Consider the following 23,824-nt stretch of genomic DNA (forward strand, 5'->3'; position numbering starts at 1 on the left):
CCAATGTGAATTCTTATTGCTTTTATCAAAAAATTTGAGCCAAAGACAATTTAAAAACAGTTTTGCAAATATTTATATTCGGAAAGGGAACAACGGTTTTACTTTTAATTCTTGTCCACTTCTGTTTATTTATCTCTTTCTAATCCAAATACTCCGCTGATTAATCAATGAAAAAGCTTCTTAAAACTTTTTTTTTCTTAAACTTCTTTTAAAAAGGTAACGTTTACTCTTAAAATGCTTTTCCTTTTTTTAAATTCTTATCCCCGTTAATGGTAATAATTTTTAAGATAAAATTTTGAAATTCTTTGTTAATCGGTTTTAAATGGCAACATGTCAAACTTGCTCCAGAAGTAGTCATTTCTAGTTTCGCGCACCTCAACATTTTCGTCAGTTTTGACGGGTTTGATGTCAGCGCCACTCCTGCGTGCATTATATTCAATTTATAATTAAAATGTGAGATATGATAGTGTTGTTCTCCGGCATTCTGTAATGGATATCTGGAATAAATGAGTAATTCTTCTTATGTTAATAAGTTCTCAATTTTTAATAAAAACTGTTAAGCCGGTGCACTAAACATGAGCTCTACATGACATGAATTTCTTCTCAAATTGGATATTCGTGATGTTTTTAAGGTAAATACGTGCCAATTAGTGGGATAAATTTGTTGAGAGTATTGATATTTTTCTTGATAATAGCTTGTCATTCTCAGCTAAATGAGTAAAATATATTTATCGGACATCTTGTCATAAACCTTCTATTTATATGCAATCATTTTCGCTCATTTTTCGAGTAATTCATTCAGTAGCGTTGCATTTATTATTAAAGGGATCTTTTGCATGGATATTTTTGCAGATGCTTCTTATGATTGTTTGAAGACTCTAAATGTGTCCTTAATGTTAATATGTAACAATATATTTAAAGAGCAGCTGCTGCGTAAGATGAAGTGAATTTTCAATTTATGTTTATTTAAATTTGTTTAAACAAACATAAATTTGTCAGCACAGATTTCTTATAATATATCTATTGAAAAGTACTAATTTTGTGGTTGAGAGGCAGAAATATATTAAGTAAATGACCGATTCTGTGGTATGAGAAGACATGTTTACGCCGTTATAGCTCTCGTTATTTGGAAAAGTCATTCCGAAACTCATGATGACTTCATTAATATTATTTCACGTTTTGCATCTAAAATGAATAAAAAGTTGTATCAGAAAATTTTCGCCATGTTTCTACATATTTTTCTTTATACCTGCATTCTTTATTATTTTATCTTTTCAGAGTGTGAATATGTTAGGCATTTGTTTTAATATTAGTTATAGTGCTCTGATGTAGTTTATTCAGATGAGGTGCTTTGCATTTTATCATATTAAATTAGTTTTCGAAAATCTTCATTTATCTACATTTTGTCTAAAAATGTAATATTTTAGTATGAAAGTATTTGTTTGTAGCCTCAGGCATGATTATTTAAAGCATGGTTTTGAGATTCATCTGTGTGTAAAACTTTTTTTATTTTCAGTTCTAATTTTATTTAGTTCATCCTTCTTATACATTTGGATATATTTGTTTTCAATTTAGGTAAGTTTTAAATTTTCTTTTTTCTGTCATGTTCTTATTATTTGTGAATAATATTGAATTATTCTTTTGTTATGTTTTAGTTTGTATTTTTCATTGTAAGCACTTGAATTCTAGACTAGAAGTATAGAATTTGAAAGACTTTCAGTCTGTCCTTTATTAAGGTCTTAAATATTTAGATATTTAAAAGTACTTAGCGTTTATGTTTGCAGACAGTGACAAATGAGCTACTTTAGGCTAAGATTTTAAATGAAGTTGAAAGAAATTCTTGTATTTGCCGAATTAACTATGTCATTTTCATATACCATATCCTATGAGAATTTAGTTTTAATTGCATTGTCATAGATTATATTTGGTTATTCTCTAAAAATGAGTTTGCACTTCAAAATGTATTGTCAGTTTATATTGATATTAATACTGAATAATGATTTAATTTTGTAAATGTTAATTTTTATTTATTTGAATATTAGAACAATAATCTGTTTTCTTTATTATTTAATTGAAAAAATTACTGTTTCATAGTGTAGGAAGTTATTAACTTCAAAAAACTAAAAAAGAAATATTTATATGAATTTGACCTTAAATCCAGAAATAGCTTTTTGTTTTCTTTTTTTCATTTTAAATGTAGGCATATGCTTAACATTGTGTTTCTAGTTTTACTGTAGTTACTCTACAGTCTTAAGTCTATGTACTTTTATCTTTCATGATTGTTTATGAATATGTGTATGATGAATTGTGTTTTCATTACAATAAAATTATCTAATTTCTGTTTCAGGTGGTATCCTATCATATTTAAAGAAATAATTTAAATCTTTTTAATGCTGAAAATGAGTCGCAGCATGTCAATGAACCTTAGATCTGAATGTAAGAATAAACCTTACAGTGCATCATTTACATCACTGCAGATAAGTGAATCCTTTAACCATTTCCGTTCTGTTAGCTACTTTGAAGCTGTTACAAATACTTCACTTTCTGGATCCAGAAAATCGTTTGAAAATTATTCATGTAATGAAAACCAGAGATCTTCACGTATACCATGCAATAGTACACCATGTACACCAAAGAAAATAGAAATTGAAAAGTATTCAACTTTACCTATAAGCAACAGTATTAATTCATGTATGCCAACAAGAAAGACTAGAAGCTCTAGTTTATCCAGTTTTTTTCGTAAACTGAGACCAAAATTTTATAGGAATTCTTCCGATCTGAAAAACCCATGGATTGTAATAGAATTTTCACCTCATGACAATGATGATGGATCATTTGGAGGAAGTGATAACTCTTTGGAGTTGGCTGTGAGAAGTAAAGCACAGCATTTTACATCTCTCAAAGACCTTTATAATAATACTAGTAATGAAGTTTGCAATTGTGCATTAAGTAATAAAAGGAAAGATGGAAGTTTTCCATCACCAAAGTGCAATTCTTTTTCTTCCTCCACCTATGTAACTGATGGCATTACTCAAAAAAGGCAGAAAGATTCTACAAAGTGCAAATCGGAAAGCTCAATTTTTTTCCATCTGTCGCCAAGAAGGAGATTTGAAAACTTGAAACAATTGCTGAAGGGCCTGTCAAAACGTAACAAGCAGCAAGCCTCATCTATGCATTCTCTAAATACAGGATATTGTGCATTTAAAAGTGAATCGTGTCTGAAAACGTATTATAAACCTTCCAACAATGCATTTTCCAATTTCAGCCAGGTAGTAAAAGGAAAATCTGCATGGATTACACTGCATGGTGTAACTGTAGTTTTGAAAAAATTTTCGGTGTAAATTTTTTGTTTCTGTTTTTTTATATAGAAATATTTCTTGATATAGTTATGTTAATTATTATTCTGACAGTAACTCTTTAGCATTGTCTTGGTAAAATGCCATGAAAATTTTATTTCTTTGAAATGGAAAATAAAATATATTTTTGAAGTGTTTTGTGATGTATGTATGCTTGTTGAATAGATTGTGGTGCATGCAGGAATGTTATTAACAATATTATATTCTCGAAAAAATTTTGTGATGTTCTCCTCCCTTTTTGTAGTGTTTAGTAACTTCTTATCTGGAAATCGCATGTTATCTTTTGGTGCTGTTAAAATTGTTAATTATTTAATGGATAAAATTTTTTGATGAAATATGTGTAAGAAATGGGAAAAATTTTTAATAGGTATTTCAACTGAAAAAAAAATTATAACATGATTGTTTCATTTTTATAAATGTATATAAAGCTTATTAATTTTCGCACATAAAATAAAGCAGGATAGCATCTGGTCATTGCAATGCTAGGAAGAATTCTTTCTAGCTTACACAGAAAAAAATATAATTCCTTAGATGTTACATACATTTTAATTAAATATTTACTAGATATCCATATACAGGAGGTGGGGTGAGACGGGAATTTCTTTAATAAAGTATGACATTCTAAGCAATTGATGTTGTTTCTAATTTAAAATATTATCAATATGTTTAATTGTAATTTTAATTCATGCTGTATATAATTTTCTACCGTTTGATATGTACAGTGCAGTGTGTTATGCACATGGCAATTATTGCATGTAATATGTGAAGATACCTACAAAACCTATTTTGGTATTGAAAAATTTCAGTAGTTTAAATTTCCCTGTGTGAATTGTAATAATATAAATATGCACACCATGCACAAAAGAAAGTGGGACTTTTCTCCCATGCTATTGGACCGATTGTCGAAATTTAACTTGCGTTTTCCATATCTCGAGAGAGTGACTTAGGATGTGTATTAGATTTATATAAATCATTATTCTAATGTAGGTATTTTGACACAAAATCTGACCTTTTTCTGAAATAACATACCAGTTTTTTTCCATATTTTAATTCTATGACTCAAATTATGCCTACACATTAAATTTTGTAATTTTGATGAGAAATTAAAAAAATTTATCTTTGTCAATTTTTTTCAGTTGTGATAAGAATAATTCACTTAGCCATCTTCTTAATTTATAGCAACCTATTTTCCTTTCCTTTTTTTTCATTCTACGCGAGTTGAAAAAAGGTCATCGTTTATAACCTTGAAATAATTTTAACAATGTGCATAAACCACATTTGGTCTTATTATTGCTTATAACAAAAATGCCAAATTTCAAAATGTGCCAGTATGTAAATTCACGTATATCTTGGGAAATTCTGAATAAAAAAACTAATTTTTTATAGGTATACTTAGAAGTACATCTACTTTAAGACGAGAGTAAAACTTTTATAGGTTGTAATTCATTTTTTTTTTTTTTCAAAAAATTTGCGAACATTTTTTTAAAGTGCAGAGTTTAAAAATAAATCTTAATAAACGGGCGAATTTAATTTTGAATGAATCTAAATTTCGAAATGTGAAAGGAAACATTTAATAAGTTTTTAATAAAAACAAAAGAGATGTCAATAAATATATAAATATTCAATTAACACAAAGGAGGTCAAATTTTAAAAGCTAACTTTTTAAAAACCACTCTTGGGATTTTTACAAAACTTAGCACTTTGGAAAAATTTGAGTCCTAGAATCGAAATATGGGAAAAAATTTGTATGTTATTTCAGAAAAAATCCGATTTTGTGTCAAAATACCTATATAAAAACAATGCTATACAGTCAAAAGTCTTTAATCCGGATGTCCATAATCCGGAACGATCTATAATCTGGTCCGCAGAGCTACAAACTTTCTGCGCATGCGCATATACCTTTACGCATGCACATTTAATGTATAATGGATGGTATGAGGTAAGCTAAAATTATCTAATTATCTATTTCAGTTAATGTTGCAGATTGTGTTGTTCCTTAATCTTTGAATTGGATCCGGCTTATTATTTTTTGCAGACCGTTAGAGCAATTTTATAAAAGTAAGCTTGAACTTTCGATTATGTGAAAAAGAATTTTCGATTCTGGAGCTGCCAAAGGATCTACAACGCGAAAGCATGTTTCGATATCCATCAAACAAAAAGTGGAATTACTGCAAAAAATGGATGAAGGCATGGCCTTTGTTTCTCTAACCATTCCGAAATCTGTTTATCAATTTCACGCTGCTCTGAGGATGGGGGGGATGTCATGGCGTGCAATGAACTGGAAGTTGATCTGTCAGCACTATCCTTATCTTCAGGGCAGATGTTTTTATTTTATTCGGCTTATAATTCGTTATTATATGTAGTATTTCGTCTCGATGTACTCCGTCTTTGATATGATTTACATCAAATTCCTCGTCATTATAAATATCACGAATGCACATCGAATAGTTTTCTGGTTGCAATTTTCTAATTTCGACTATGTGTAATGTATGCTTTATGCATGCGCGCGTTGAAAGAAACGTTTAATAAAGTAAACAAATAAATATTAAGCTTTTTTTTGTAAATTTTGATACCCTTTAAATTATAACTGCTATAAGTTACGGTTTCATAAGTTACGGTTTTTTATTTCATAAGTTACGGTTTCATATTTTTAATTTTATAATTTCTGCGTGCCATCTTACCAGATTTAAATTTATGATCTATAATCTGGAATCGCCAAAGTCCTGACGAGTCCTTATTAAAGACTTTTGACTGTATATAAATCTAATATGTATCCTAAGTCGTGCTGGAAAGTTAAATTTCGACAATCGGTCCAGTAGAACGAGAAATACAGTACAAAGTCCATAATCCGGACGTCCATTATCTGGAATGATCTATAATACGGACCTCAAAGCAACAAACTTAAGCATGCGTGTTTGATGCGCGCGTCTGCTACGCATGCGCATAAAGCCAGTAAAGCGTTTACCCATGCACGCTTCCGATAGTGAAGAAAGTAACAGAGAATGTTACTGAAAACGAAAAAATTTCGATTGACAAGTTAGTCAGTATTCTTGACACAGCAATTACAGGACTTGAACAGTGGAACTTTGTAACTGAAAAAGAAATTACGTCTGTTTATAGAATTAAAGAGAAAGTATTAGCACAAAAAACAAAGCAACTTAAACAACTTACATTGATAGAAATGTTTACTAAAGTAAACAAATAAATATTAAGCTTTTTTTTGTAAATTTGGTACCCTTTAGATCGTAATTGCCCTTTATTTCATAAATTACGGTTTCATATTTTTAATTGTATAATTTCTCCATGCCATCTTACCAGATTTAAATCGATGATCCATAATCCGGAATCGCCGAAATCCCGACGAGTCCGGATTACGGACTTTGTACTGTATAGCATTGTCCCTTTTTTTTTTTTGGCATAGGTTGCGTGAATTTAAATTTGAACAACATTATCTTCCTTCCCCCCCAGTAAGTAATGGATACTGCATGTGGTGTTTATATAAATGAACTTGCAATATCAGCTCTGAAAATTCTTGTAAAATATTAACTGTGTGTAGCTATGATCTCTATGTCATTTGTCTTTAGCTTATATTTAAGGGTTGCTATGATTTTGATAATTAAGAAGGTGTAACCAGAGAAATTATAGTTCTTATTTTTCAGAGTAAATAACAAAAATGATTAGCATATTCACTCGTGATAAGCATTTCTTCAACAATTTATCCTTCACCTCCAGTATGTAGTATACTTTACACGTTTTGCTAAGCACTTATTGTGTTAGCTGTGGTTTTATGTAATTATTACTTGAATCAGTACTTTGATAGTTAATTGAAGTTTTGTGCATGTAAAGGAGGTAAATATTAGTGAGAGTTTTTACTTTAATTCTGTAGTGATATACTTTTGTTATTACTATACGGTCAAAAGTTGTTAATCCGGGCTCGTTGGAACTTCGACGATTCCGGATTATAGATCATCAGTTTAAATCTGGTAAGATGGCATGCAGAAATTATAAAATTAAAAATATGAAACCATAATTTATGAAATAAAGAACAATTATGATCTAAAGGGTATCAAAATTTACAAAAAACAAAAGCTTAATAGTTATTTGTTTACTTTATTAAACATTTCTTTCAATGTAAGTTGTTTAAGTTGCTTTGTTTTTTATGTGATGATACATTCTCTTTAATTCTATAAACAGACATAATTTCTTGTTCAGTTACAAAGTTCCGCTGTTCAAGTCCTATAATTGCTGTGTCGAGAAATACCGACTAATTTGTCAATCGAAATTTTTTCGTTTTCAATAACCTCTGTCACTTTCTTTGCAATCGGAAGCGAATTATAATGACAAGGAATTTGATTTAAATCATATCAAAGATGGAGTACATCGAGATGAAATACTACATTTAGTAAGGAATTATAAGCCAAATAAAATAAAAACATCTGCCCTGAAGATAAGGATAGTGCTGACAGATCAACTTCCAATTCATTGCGCGACGCTGCGTTAAAGATAAACAAAGTTTAGATAAACAAAAGATATGCCTTTATCCATTTTTTTGCAGCAATTCCACTTTTTGTTTAATGGACTTGGAAATGTAGTTTCGCTTTGTAGACCCTTTACATATTAGTAAATATATATCAGACATTCTATTTGACATAATCGAAAGTTCAAGCTTACTTTTATAAAATTGCTCTAACAGTCTGCAAAAAATAATAAGCCGAATCCAATTCGAAGATTAAGGAACAACGCAATCTTCAACATTAACTGAATTAGATAATTTTAGCTTAGCTTATGCCGTCTGTTATACATTGAACGCGCATTTGTAAACGTATTGTGCGCACGCGCAGACGCATATTCGCAGCTGTAAAGGCAGTGACGCATGCGCAGAAAGTTTGTAGCTTTGAGCTCTGGATTATGGGTGTCCGAATTAATGACTTTTGACTGTATTCAGATAGTTTTCAAATGATCACAAGGATCAAAGCATTGGAATATTTATCATAGAGTTTAAAATTTGTTTAATTTTGATTTTAAAGCATATGTCATATTTTGGATCAGATTTTGATATTATAGTGGAATTCTTGGTTAGAGTAGACTGAAGGGGTCTCTTGTATTATCACGAAGTTGTTGTTTCATTTATCACCAAGTTGTTTCATTTATGGTAACCTGAACTGTTGAATGTTCCATAAATATACTTTTACCTAGAATTGGGTGCTCCTTTGACTTTTTAATTGAAAATATATCAATGCGTACATGAACAAAGGTGAGGTATTACACAATGCCAAGTTTGTGCAATTCTCTGATATTTTTTAAAGTGAAAATAGGTCAGTGTGTTCATGAGTACCGAGTTTGCGCAATTCTTTGACTTGTTATTTTGTCTTTTTGTAGCGGCAGGTTTTAGCGCTAAAATCGTCACTACACAAAGCCAAAATAACAATTCAACTTGCACAAACTCAGTATCTATGTGCTGCGAATTTTCGCCAAAGGATACCCGTAAATATATTTTTACCGAATTTAAAAAAAAAATATCGTTATTTGCTAAATTTATTTACATACGACCACTTGTGATAATTAATTCCTATAAATATAAGTTTACGTCTAGATTTTAGTGGGCATTCTTATTTTAAATAGCAGATATTAATAGGAATGAAATCCGTTTTATCAAAAAAAAAAAAAAAAAAAAAAGGTAAAAGTGCCTTTTTTCTTTAAAATACCCAAAACAAAGGCCAAATTTTACATTATTATGTATGCACATATATGATAATTAAATACAGTATATATTTATCACTTTATATAGTAATAATTTTAATGTTAATTAGATTGTGTTTAAAAGTCTGTTAAAGTCAGTCTTAATAATGCTTCTTATTTCTGTTAATTGAAAAATCTATTTAATCTTTCAAGAATGAGATGTAAAATAAATTGTGCGAGTATTTTATATTTTCGTCTGTAGACCATATTGTGTACCTATAGAACAAGTTTCATTTTTAACGCATCTAATCTCTTATCTCTGGCAAAGTTGTAATGAATCTATTAAATTAAGAGGTAAAAGAAATTGCTTTTCGTATTTTTTTCTGTTTGTATGCACGGAAAATTGCAGTTTCAAACTTTTTATTATGAAATGCATTTTTGTTAACATTTTATGCTAAAGAAGAAAATTATATATTAATTTCTTTCCAAGGTATGAGAAAAAAAACTTTAAAAAATATATTAATGTATTTTAATATTTATATATAATTTAAAAAATATATTTTTACGCATGTGGATAATTTATCCCACCTCTCTGGCCTTCTAACTTTCCAAAGTGAATAATTTGTTTTTATTTTGTAGATTGAAAATGGAAGAGCTTCATCTCCTGTGTTTCACTTCTGTCGAACTACAAAACAAGACCACCTGGTAAGTTTGCAGTAATGCTTTTCTTTAAGCAGTATACACTGCTCGACATTGAAAATGCAACACCAAGAAGGAGTGGTCAGAAAGTAATGAAATTTGGAAAAAAGATAGAGACAGCAAGCGACAATAAGTGATTTTTATTTCAAAATGATAGTCAGAATACAGAGCGAGAACGGTGTCGGCTCAGCAGGATGTAGGACCACCGCGGACAGCGATGCACGAAGAAACACGTCTTGGCATACAGTCAGTAAGAGTGTGGTTGGCGTCTTGAGGGATGGCTCTCCATTCCCTTTCAACCATTTGCCACAGTTCGTCTTCTGAAGGAGGCAGGGTCAGAGTTTGCAAACGGCGTTCAATCACATCCCACACATGTTCGTTTGGTGACAGGTTAGGAGAGTACAATGGCCAGGGAAGCATCTTTATACCTTGCAAGAGCATGTTGGCAGATGCGAGCACTGTGTGGTCAGGCGTTATCCTGCTGAAAAATTGCATTAGGCAGCCCCTGAAGGTACGGGATTGCCACCGGTCGCAGTACATTATTTAAGTATTGTTGGGCCGTCATAGTAGTGCCCTGAATACGAACTAGAGGTGACTTGGAATCATAGGCAATCGCGCCCCGAACCATTATGCCATGTTGTCGTGCGGTGGGGCGTTCCACAGTTGCTGCCCGATTAGATCTGTCTCCATGTCGATGCCACACATGCATGCGGCGACTATCACTGGATAAACAGAAGCGTGACTCTTCTGAGAACATGGCATTTTGCCATTCTGTCATCCACATCGCTCCATTCCAGCACCATTCTAGATGTTGCCGTCTGTGGTGTGGGGTCAATGTCAGTCTTCTAAATCTTCTAAATGGACGCCGTGAGTGCAGGCCACGTTCAACCAATTGACGGGAAATGGTTCTGGTCGACATGGGAACATCCAGGGTATCTTGCAAATACTGCAGAATCACGGTACAAGTGACTTGTGGGACCGCCACAGCTTGTTGGTTGATGCGTTGATCCACACGTGCTGATGTCACTCTGGCTGCACCTGCATCTCTCTTACTTCCCACATTTCCTTGTTCCAACGGTGTTCGCCATAGCCGATGCACCATGCTCACATCCATGTAAGTATCAGCTGGAATTTGACGTAAGCGCTAACCCACCCTTCTCAGTCCCCTTGTAAAATTACCTCCATACCCCTTCAAATCGTCTGTCTGCTGGAAGTGCCTTCGTTGACGGCGGCCTGACATTCTCTCCTATTACAGGTGTCCTCCAGGACAAAAACCAACTTTCTTCGATAATTCGTCTGGCAGAAAAAACGACATGAATATTGCCCATTCTTCACGTTTCTTCCCTTATATCTTACATCACGTGCGTCAGAGAGCTGCGCATTTCACATTATTCGCATAACTTAGTGACGTGCGTCTACTCTAAAATTTGCGTAAATTTCTGACCACACCTTCTTGCTGTTGCATTTTCAATGTCGAGCAGCAGTGTATTTGTTTTGTATATCTATTGAATGTATACAAAGTAGATATGCTGTTACAGAATGTATATAAACAAATATGTAGGTGTTAAGAATTTGGATACATGTGTGTGAACAGATATATTGCTGTTGTGAATTAGTATATTTTTCAAAAACACGTTTACTTCGCATTTTTCACAAAACATTTCATTGCAGAATACAAACTAAAACACTTTTTACATAACAGAGAAAGAACTAGAACCTTACCTACTATTATTATTTACTTAGGTATACCACTGTTAGCACTTGTGTCTAAATAATTATATAAATAAAAATATACCCAAGATTTCTCTTCTTTAATTTTTATTTTCTTTATTAAATTCAAAAAATTAAATCAAGTTTACACTATAGTCAATTTTTCAATAGTTTAATCGATACTCTGATTATCCACTCCACCATCCAGCAAAGTTGCTGAGTTGCTAGTCATTGCTGAGCCGTAGCCATTTAAAAATATTAAGGTGCACTGAAAATTGCATAAAGCAGTAATGGATGAAGAGAATTAAAAACACAAGCAACATCTATAATGAAATACTAAAAATAACATGAAACAGGAACTTATTAATTAAATTAAAAGCACAAACATCCATAATAAAACAATTAACTTTCTTTTTTCCTGGTCTTCTGCCCAATTGCACAGTGATCTGTTGTAACTTCAGAATTGCAAATTCCTTGTCATCACAAAGCAACTTGGCACTGCTCTCCATGTACACACTGACCTGCTTGTAACATGAAAAAATATGAGAATTGCACTAATTTTGAAAAAGCTATTATCACAATAAGTGATTTTAAACACGAGTATCGTATTAAATGTGTATGCTATCTTAATGTGTGTGCAACCATTACGGGGTTGATAAGTATATTTTCATAAAATTCTGAGTTGCTTACTTTGCCAAACTAGCAGTTTGCCTGGTGATTCTTCTTAGGATGGGGCAAATAATCAGGGAATACTGTTTATTTCTTCTTAATCAGCAAAAATATTTACTGTCCAATTTAATAATGTTTTGGTGCTCTTCTGTTACTGGGACCAGATTCAGAAGTGTATGTATGTATATATGTACACACACTGCGCAGAAAAAGGGGGACAGTTCTATATCTCCCATTCTGCTGGTCCGATTGACGAAATTCAACTTGCGTTTTTCAGTCTCGAAAGCGGGACTTAAGATATGTATTAGATTTATATATAGCGTTCTAATATAGGTATTTTTAAAAAAATGAGACTTTTTCTGAAATAACATGCCAATTTTTTCCATATTTCGATTTTAGAACTCAAATTATGCCAAGTTAAAATTTAGCTCTCAAAATTTTAGCTCCTCAGGGTTTTATATATATTGAATTTTATATATATTTATTAATATCTCATTTTTATTAAACTTATTTTATTCTTCCTTTGTTTCAAATTTTATGTTCATTCCAAATAAAATTCATCTATTTTTTATGATTTATTTTTTAAATTTGTATTTTTAAATAATTTTTATAAATTTTTTGAAACATTTTTCAATTATAATCTATAACATTTTTACCGTCATCTTAAAGTAGATGTATTTCTAAGCAAACCTGCAAAAAATTATTGTTTTTTATTCAACATTTCTGAAAATATATGCAAATTTATATATTGGCGTATTTTTGAAATTTGGCATATTTGTTGAAAGCGATAATAGCATCAAATGTGGTTTAAGCACTTTGTTAAAATTATTTGAAAGAGGAAACGGGTGACTTTTTTCCCTGCTCCTGCACATTGGAAGGGAAAGGAAAATAGGTTGCCAAATGAATTCCACTTGGTGCAAACTGAAAAAATTGCGCCAAGTTAAATTTTTTAATTAAATTTCGCACAAAAGTGTACAAAATTTTATATTTAAGCATAATTTGAGTCGTAGAATCGAAATATGGAAAAAAAAAATCGCTATGTTATTTCAGAAAAATTTCATTTTGTATCAAAATACCTATGTTACAACAATGCTATAAATAAATATAACATACATCCTAAGTTGCGCTTTCGAGACATAAAAAGCACAATTTGAATTTCTTCAGTCGGCCTAGTAGAACGGGAGATGTAGAACTGTCCGCCTTTTTTTTTTTTTTTTTTTTTTTTTTTTTTTTTTTTTTTTTTTTGTGCTATGTACACTGCTCAAAAAAAAAAAAAAATGGGACAGTGCTATATCTCCCGTTCTACTGGGGCGATTCACGAAATTCAAATTGCGTTCTTCATGTCTCGAAAGCGCGACTTAGGATATATATTAGATTTATATATAGCACTATTCTAACATAGGTATTTTGACACAAAATCGGACTTTTTCTGAAATAACATACCAATTTTTTTACATATTTCGATTCTACAACTCAAATTATGCCAGAATACCAAGTTTTGTAAAAATCGTACGAGTAGTTTTTGAAATATTAGCTCTCAAAATCTTAGCTCCTCAATGTTAATTGAATTTGGCAAATATTTATTTATATATCTTTTTTTATTAAACTTTTTTGATTTTTTCTCTCACATTTCGAAATTTAGGTTCATTCCAAATAAAATTTACCCATTTTTTGTGTTTTATTTTTTAAATTTCTATTTTTAAATAATTTTTGTAAATTTTTCGAAAAAAAATTTGAATTATAATCTATAAAATTTTTACCATCATCTTAAAGTAGGAATATTTTTAAGCATATCTGCAAAAAATTACTTTTTTATTCAAAATTTTCTAAGATATACACAAATTTACATATTTTCGCGTTTTGAAATTTGGCATCTTTTTTTTGAGCGATAATAACGCCAAATGTGGTCTATGGATTTTTGTTACACTGTATTGCCACAGCTATTTTTGACCTTAAATTTCAAGTAAAATTTTACGGAGAATTAATTATATGACATTTTTTCCCCTCAATGATGCGTAATAAATATTTATTAATACTATATGAAAAGCTATTTTTTTAAATAAATTTTTTAATATTTTTTTAATTTCTCTCTTTTTTTTTTTTTTTTTTTTAAATAAGAGTAAATTTTTGTAAGAGTAAATTTTTACCTTCGGCGCTTTATCGTCTGCTACTTTACTTCGTTTAAATCGAATTATCTAAAACTGAGAATTTTCGTTTGATGTTTATTTGAATTTTATGACATTAACTGCACAATTTATTTCTAAACAAACTGATGCTTTTGAAGTGGCTGGTACTATCATCCATATTTTTAAATCACAGTATATTTTTATAGAAACATAAGATTTAGAATAATCATTTTTATAAAAGTCAAATTATGATATATATATACAACCCTCTAGAGACTGAATTAATGGAAGTTCAATGGTTATGTAGAAATGATTTGAAGCTACTTAATCGCTGGATAAGTCAGCAGATTCCGTGGACAAGTAAGAATAATTATATAAACGACACCCAACATTCTGAATTCAATTAACAACGAGGATACGATGTTTATTAAATGAATTCAAGAAGTTTTAAAACATAAAAAATCAACTCATTTTTTATCCTAAAATGTAATTTTGTGCGTAGCGTATTTTCATTATTCTAATTTAAAATTCTAATAATTCTTAAAATTCTAATTTAGAATGTAATTATCAAGAACTGATTCCTAATCGTCAGTAATATAATAAGTAATTATTACGGTTATTAATAAATCCTTCTTATAAAGTAATTGCAAATATTTCAAAAAGCTTTCTGTCTGAATGCAAATATTTTTCTGTGCAAATATTTTTAATTTTATATTAATCAAGATTGCACACGATATTATTTATTTGCACTTCAATTCTTAACGTCAGTTCTAGTAGAAGTTACAAATCAATTATATTTAATTATGGATTGGATTGGATTATTTAATTATGGCAAAGCACACGAGGGCTATCTGCCTAAAGGGAGGGATGCCTTCGTGGAGGACTTTCTAAGGAAAACTGGCTCGTATACACGTTACACATCGGAAAAACCACGGAAACACCCATGCAACCAGCCCGTTCGTGGGATTCGAACCTCGGACCGAACTACCAATGATCAGCGTCTTTACCGCTCGACCGTTTGTGGGCCTTTATGAAATGGAAGGCGATAACTTTATTTAAAATGATTGTCAGAAATGCCAAAATGTTTCGAAAAGTTGGATACTTTTTAATATACTTTCAGAATGCTTAAAGAAAAGAGAAGAAAAATAAATTTTTTCGTAAAATTTAGCATTTGTATTTTTTTTAATTTAAAACTTTTCAATGTTATGATATTTGATTCTTGCGATTTCAAAAATAAAATATTTGACTAAAATATGAATAACATTTTAAGAAACCAAATGTAGGATAAAACTGTTTAAAGCAGTGTATGCAAGTCATCCTAAGTTAAAATGTCGGTTATACATCTCTCTTATTTATATATATATTTTCTGAACGGAACATTGAAAGGCGTGTAAAACTGTGCTTTACTGCATTTTCTCTTTTAATATAGTATGCAGTTTTCAAACTCATCGTAGTCTGGGTTACAAAGTATTCTTCCGAAAGAAACGCAGTTCAAATAAATAAAATCAAATTCTGGAAAATTGATATTAATAAATATATTTAAAATGCTCAGTTCGAAGGAATAAATAGAAAATTTTAAAACAATTATCTGAAGAGACAATGCAACACAAACAATTAAAATAAAAGTATAAAAATTTAAAAATTACCTGAAATAATAACTATGACGAAAATTATATATAAAGAAAACTATTTGAAAAAAAAAAAAAAAAATAAACGCTGCACCTTTATTTACGCAGTTCGAATAGGTAAATAGAAATTTTTAAAACAGGTATTCGAAAAAAAAAAAAAAAAAAAAAAAAAGTGCAACTTAAACAATTAAAATGAAATTCGAAAAAGAAAAAATTCCTTAAAATAATAAGTTATAATTAAAAATATAATATAAAGAATATTATTTGGAAAAAAGGAACGATGGTGACTTTTTTTCCTTTCACGGGAAAGGAAACTAGGTTGCCATATATTAAGAAGTTCGCCAAGTGAAGTACTCTTGGCGCAAACTGACAAAAAAGTGCCAACATAAATTTGTAAATTTCTCCGTAAATTTCGCTCCAAATTTTACAAAATTTCATATTTAGGCGTAATTTGAGTCCTAGCATCGAAATATGTAAAAACATTGGTGTGTTATTTCAGAAAAAGTCTGATTTTGTGTCAAAATACCTATGTTAGAATAGTGCTATATAAAAATCTAATATATTTCCTAAGTCGCGCTTTCGAGACATGAAAAACGCAATTTGAATTTTGTCAATTGGCCCAGTAGATCGGGAGATATAGGACTGTCCCATTTTTTTTTTTTTTTGAGCAGTGTACATATGGATATACATATGTATATATGACATAATAAAAGCACAAGGAAAGAAAAAGCCGCAGCAGTGTTGATGCATAGTTATGTTATATTAAAGAGGAAGTATTCTGATTGCGTCGTAAGCTAATGTGTTGACTTCGTAAATAAAACTTAGCAGTCGAGGCGATTTTAATTCCATTTTTATTTCCAATTTACATTATGTGGTCACAGATAACTTGGCACCCTAGTCATGCCTGTTCAAGAACATTTACATTATTGATATTTTTGCAATGGGAAGCAGTATAGCTAAATTGCATCCAAGAACAACGCAGACAGAAGCTGAAGTGCGTAGTTATGAAAGATGGAAGCATAACTACACCCCCCCCCCCCGCACAGAGCAGCGTGAAATTGATAAACATATTTCGGAATTGTTAGAGAATCAAAGGATATGCCTTTATCCATTTTTTTGCAGCAATTCCACTTTTTGTTTGATGGACATCGAAAGATGCTTCCACTTTGTAGACCCTTTGGTAGCTCCAGAATCGGAAATTCTTTTTGACATACCGTATTTGGCGGCATATAAGACTCATTTTTTTCCCTAAATTTGGTCTCAAAAAAGTTACCTGCGTCTTATACGTGAAGGACACAGGTTAACTTACAATACTGAATGCTATTTTTAGCCCGGATAAAGGTCTAGACACACATAACTTTTTCTACATCTGCCATAATTATTTTGCGCATGCGTGAAATATCTGTCATCAAAAAGTGCGAAAGTTCGAAGCTGATGTCAACATCAGCTTCGAACAGGTTCGACGGTCACATTACGTCTATGTAGCCTTTCCTTCTTTACATAAACTTTCTTTGACTCAGCCGACACACGTGTCGGTATTGGTGCTACTCTGTATAAATGTGTCGGTATCAGTGTTTAAAATTATTTGTTTAAAAAACATATCCTGGAAAATATGACTACAGGAAACAAGAGATTAAGCTAGACAATTCAGTATAAACTAGGAGTGTTAAACCATGCCAAAGTGCATGGAAACAGAGCAGCAGCAAGGCATTTCGGTCTACCACCTACCGAAAAAATGATACGTACTTGGCGACTCCAAGAAGATCAACTGAAGACTGTTAAAAAACAAAAACATAACCTTCGATGCTCAGCTCCATCTTGGCCTGAACTTGAAAATGTCGTAAAAATGTGGGTGATAGATAAGAGGAAATCTGGGATAAGTGTTTCAAACAAAATGATAATCAATGAGGCCAAAGGATTTGCAGAAAATCATGGGAATCAGAACTTTTCAGGGTCTGAGGGCTGGTGCTTCAGGTTCTTGAAAAGGCAAGGCATATCAATGTGCACAAAAACAACTATTGCACAGAAAATGCACGCAAGAAAACTTCTTTTGAGCTCGGTCAAATAGGAAATATGGATGAAATTCCACTCACATTTGATGTACCATCCAACAAGACTGTGAGTATTATAGTGTCGGAACTACTCTGATATGCGCCCTCAAGTCGCCAAATTTCTCGCCAAATATTTTTGGCGAGAAACTTCACACTGCCATATTACTATCTAAATTTTTTGTCTACATTTTGAACTTTTAGCCTAAAATGTCTCCAAAAACGTGGTTTTCGCGCATGCAAAAACTACGTTTTGAACACACAATTTAGCTAAAAATCCGAAACAAAAACAAAAAATTTAGATAGCAAAAACGTAAAGTTTCTAACCAAAAATATTTGACAAGAATCCATGTGCACAGCGACATGTTTTAACTTAAAAAAACATGTACGAATTGCACAATGTAGGCAACGAACGAATCTACAAACTACGCACACCTCGCTTTAATAAATTAACATAACAACAACAAATTTCAAAGAATACCATGTACACAGCGTCATGTTTAAACTTAAAAAAAATTCTACGAATTGCACAATTTAGGCAAGGAAGGAATCTACAATCTACGCACTCCTCACTTTAATAAAAAAACATAACAACAATAAATTTCAAATAATACCATGTACACAGCGTTCTGTTTCAACTTTAAAAAACATCTACGAATTGTACAGTCTAGACACTAAACAACAAAATAAACTAAAATAAATTTCAAACAATTTAAAAAAACAACAATAACGACAGAAATTCATACTAAAGAACCAATGAACATAGCATTCCACAAAATAAGAACAAGGATAAAATAAAATGCACTTACCATGAATTAATGTGTTTTCGAATAGCAGAAATATAAATTTCATACCGCCTTTAACATGCCGCCACGTAATCACTATCATATTTACATGACAGCCAGACACACTATCCAGAAAATTTATACTATGGTTCACAAATAAATAAAATTACAAATCCCTACTTCTATCATGCACTGCCATTAAAAATAATCTCCCAGACCCTCTATCCACACTTCCAAATACCTACTACCCCTCAACAGGATAGCCACAATCATATTTCCTTTTGCCGAACTTCAATTCAACAACTACCATTTTATCTTTCCCTCCCATCTTCTCAGACACAGAGGAGAACCAACGAGCTCCAGCGAAAGATTTTTCAACGGCAACAGGGTTGCCATAGAACACGCAATCGCGCCAAAAACCAGTGCAGAACACATATCGCCACATTTGGTGAAATTAGGGCTATATTAGAGTTGTACCATAGTGTCTAAATCAATAACCATAAAAACCACAGGTCATGAAAAAACCCGATATACAGTAGTTCTAACATGTTGTGTTGATGGCACAAAACTACCGCCGTTTTTCATATTCAAAAGAAAAACTTCTCCGAAAGAAAAACTTCAAACGGGTGTAATTGTTCATCCGAAAGGTTGGATGGACGAAGCTGGAATGAAACTATGGTTATAGAACATATGGGCGAGGCGACCTGATGGACTCTTAAGAAAACTCTCTCTTTTGGTTTTGGATCAGTTTAGGGCCCATAGAACTGAAATCATAAGGAATAAAGCGAGAGAATTAAAAACCCAGATAGCTGTTATTCCTGGTGGATTGACTAGCCAATTGCAACCTTTAGATGTATTGGTGAATAAGCCATTTAAGGAAAAAGTGCGAGAACGATGGAACAAGTGGATAGGAGAGCCACATCACGCCCTCACACCCCCAGGTAGAATGAAGCGGCCCTCTATTTCACAGGTGTGCGAGTGGGTAAAAAGATTTTGGGAGGACGTAAAGGTTGAAGTAATTGTTAAGTCCTTTCAGAAGTGCGGAATCAGTAATGCTCTTGACGGAACAGAAGACGACGCATTATTCGAAGAAGGTGATACTAGTGATGACGGAAACAGTAGTGATGACGATATTCTCGTTTTCTATGATGATGATAGTGAAAAGGATTTTTATGGTTTTGAAAGTGATTAAAGTCTAATTTCTTGATAGGCAACATTTTCCTTGAATCTGTGTTTTTTGTTGTTTCTGCTTTATTTTGTATTATGTTTGATTGCTTGCCATTCATTCATTTATTCGTTATTGAAATTTACATATCATGTTCAAAATAGCTTGCCATTTGTTAACTTTCCTTAACAAAAATATGTTTGGTAATTGCATTCAATGATTGTTTATTTGGCTTTTACAAAGCGTGAGAACTAAAAGAAACCACATTTTAAGTTATTGTGGTGCAGACTATTGTAACTTTTTTCCCTTGTGTGTCGCCTTCTAAATAAGGGTGCGTATTATATGCCAATGCGTCTTATATGCCGTCAAATATGGTAATCGAAAGTTCAAGCTTACTTTTATAAAATTGCTCTAACAGTCTGCAAAAAATAATAAGCCGGATCCAATTAGAAGATTAAGGAACAACGCAATCTGCAACATTAACTGAAATAGATAATTAGGTAATTTTAGCTTAGCTTATACCGTCTGTTATACATTAAAAGCGCATGTGTAAACACATTGTGCGCACGTGTAAAGGTATTATATGCATGCGTTGACGCATGCGCAGAAAGTTTGTAAATTTGAGGTCCGGATTATAGATCATTCAGGATTATGGACGTCCGAATTAAAGACTTTTGGCTGTAATACATAATGATGTAAATTACATATATTTAATAAATACGAAAAACTGTAATGAATGTTCATAACTATATAATAAACGCCACATCACATCATGGTACATAACACTGCTATGAAAGGAATTTTTAATTAGAATCATACCTTTTATATTTATTTGATAACATAGAAGAGTAAAACTTAAAGATGACAAGAAAATATGAAAACAGGTTGTGCAACTTAAAAAACGATAAAAAGCCTTTTAACCCCTTGCGACACAGTGTGTCCGGTCTGGACACAGCTAAAAATTTCCTCCTGTATGCACAGAAAAATTGAATGAAAAAGGATTTATAGGTTACTACAGTAGAAAGTCCGTAATCTGGACTCGTCGGGATTTTGGCGATTCCAGATTATAGGTCATCAATTTAAATCTGGTAAGATGGCATGCAGAAATTATGCAGTTAAAAATATGAAACCTTAATTTATGAAATAAAGAGCAATTATGATCTAAAGGGTATCAAAATTTACAAAAAAAAAAAAAAAGCTTAATATTTATTTGTGTAATTTAGTAAACATTTCTATCAATGTAAGTTGTTTAAGTTGCTTCGTTTTTTGTGCTAATACTTTCTCTTTAATTCTATAAATAGACATAATTTCTTGTTCAGTTACAAAGTTCTACTGTTCAAGTCCTGTAATTGCTGTGTCGAGAATACCGACTAAATTTTTTCATTTCCAGTTACGTTCTCTGTTACTTTCTTCACTATCGGAAGCACGCATGAGTAAATGCTTTACTGGCTTTACACATCCACATGCGTAACAATATATTTTTAAAATTATATATAAATATTAAGATACATTAATGTATTTTTTAAAGTTTTTTTCTCATACCTTGGAAAGAAATTAATATATTTTCTTTAGCATAAAATGTTAACAAAAATGCATTTCATAATAAAAAGTTTGAAACTGCAATTTTCCGTGCATACAAACAGAAAAAAATATGAAAAGCAATTTCTTTTACCTCTTAATTTAATAGATTCATTACAACTTTGCCAGAGATAAGAGATTAGATGCGTTAAAAATGAAACTTGTTCTATAGGTACACAATATGGTCTACAGACGAAAATATAAAATACTCGCACAATTTATTTTACATCTCGTTCTTGAAAGATTAAATAGATTTTTCAATTAACAGAAATAAGAAGCATTATTAAGACTGACTTTAACAGACTTTTAAACACAATCTAATTAACATTAAAATTATTACTATATAAAGTGGTAAATATATACTGTATTTAATTATCATATATGTGCATACATAATAATGTAAAATTTGGCCTTTGTTTTGGGTATTTTAAAGAAAAAAGTCACTTTTACCTTTTTTTTTTTTGATTTTTTTTTTTTTTTTTTTATAAAATGGATTTCGTTGCTATTAATATCTGCTACTTAAAATAAGAAAGCCCACTAAAATCTAGACATAAACTTATATTTATAGGAATTAATTATCACAAGTGGTCGTATGTAAATAAATTTAGCAAATAAAGATATTTTTTTTTTAAATTCGGTAAAAATATATTTACAGTATCCTTTGGAGAAACTTCGTGGCACATAGATAGTGAGTTTGTGCAATTCGAATTGTTATTTTGGCTTTGTGTAGCGACGATTTTAGTGCTAAAAACTGCCGCTACACAAAGACAAAATAACAAGTCAAAGAATTGCACAAACTCGGTACCCATGAACACATTGACCTATTTTCACTTTAAAAAATATCAGAGAATTGCACAAACTTGGCATTGTGTAATACCTCACCTTTGTTCATGTACGCATTGATATATTTTCAATTAAAAAGTCAATGGAGCACCCAATTCTAGGTAAAAGTATATTTATGGAACATTCAACAGTTCAGGTTACCATAAATGAAACAACAACTTAATGATAAATGAAACAACAACTTCATGATAATACAAGGTACCCCTTCAGTCTACTCTAACCAAGAATTCCTCTATAATATCAAAATCTGATCCAAAATATGACATATGCTTTAAAATCAAAATTAAACAAATTTTAAACTCTACGATAAATATTTCAATGCTTTGATCCTTGTGATCATTTGAAAACTATCTGAATATAGTAATAAAAAAAGTATATCACTACAAAATTAAAGTAAAAACTCTCACTAATATTTACCTCCTTTACATGTACAAAACTTCAATTAACTATCAAAGTACTGATTCAAGTAATAATTACATAAAACCACAGCTAACACAATAAGTGCTTAGCAAAACGTGTAAAGTATACTACATACTGGAAGTGAAGGATAAATTGTTGAAGAAATGCTTATCATGAGTGAATATGCTAATCATTTTTGTTATTTACTCTGAAAAATAAGAACTACAGTCAAAACTCTTTAATCCGGACTCGTCGGGACTTTGGCGATTCTGGATTATCGATTTTTCCGGATTATAGATCATCAGTTTAAATCTGGTAAGATGGCATGCAGAAATTATAAAATTAAAAATATGAAACCGTAACTTATGAAATAAAAAACCGTAACTTATGAAACCGTAACTTATAGCAGTTATAATTTAAAGGGTATCAAAATTTACAAAAAAAAGCTTAATATTTATTTGTTTAGTTTATTAAACATTTCTTTCAATGCGCGCATGCGTACGTTACGCATAGCCGAAATTAGAAAATTGCAACCAGAAAACTATTTGATTTGTATTCGTGATATTTATAATGACGAGGAATTTGATTTAAATCATATCAAAGACGGAGTACATCGAGATTAAATACTACATTTAGTAAGGAATTATAAGCCAAATAAAATAAAAACATCTGCTCTGAAGATAACGAGTGGTGACAGATCAACTTCCAGTTCATTGCGCGCCGCGTTGTCCTCCCCTCCGCGCAGAGCAGCGTGAAATTGATAAACAGATTTCGGAACGGTTAGATAAACAAAGGATATACCTTTGTCCATTTTTTGTAGCAATTCGTTTTTTGTTTGATGGACATCAAATCATACTTTCGTTTTCTAGATCCTTTGGGAGCTCCGGCATCGGAAATTCTATATGACATAATCGAAAGTTCAAGCTTACTTTTATAAAATTGCTCTTACAGTCTGCAAAAAATAATAAGCCGGATCCAATTCAAAGATTAAGGAACAACGCAATCATCAACATTAACTGAATTAGATAGTTTTAGCTTATACCGTCCGTTATACATTAAACGCGCACGCGAAAACGTATTCTGCGCTTGCGCAGATGCATATGCGCAGTCGTAAATGTCTTGCGCGCACGCGTAAAACG

The 23,824-nt window shown here is 31.4% G+C and overlaps 1 protein-coding gene across 2 annotated transcripts in view; it reads left to right on the forward strand.

Moving 5' to 3' along the window:
• The first annotated feature begins 363 nt into the window (after positions 1–363).
• LOC118205968 (uncharacterized) overlaps positions 364–23,824 on the forward strand; it is a 64,359-nt gene continuing 40,898 nt past the window's right edge. For both annotated transcript variants that reach the window (XM_085813345.1, XM_085813346.1), the window contains exons 1-3: positions 364–632; positions 2,348–3,269; positions 9,675–9,740. In XM_085813345.1, the coding sequence (XP_085669471.1) occupies positions 2,391–3,269; positions 9,675–9,740 (945 nt within the window). In that variant the 5' untranslated portion in view covers positions 364–632; positions 2,348–2,390. The remainder of the gene's footprint in view (positions 633–2,347; positions 3,270–9,674; positions 9,741–23,824) is intronic.

The sequence above is a fragment of the Stegodyphus dumicola genome, chromosome 3 (assembly GCF_044657685.1).
Source record: "Stegodyphus dumicola isolate Sdum_Otavi_A_Nest chromosome 3, ASM4465768v1".
NCBI lineage: Eukaryota > Metazoa > Arthropoda > Arachnida > Araneae > Eresidae > Stegodyphus > Stegodyphus dumicola.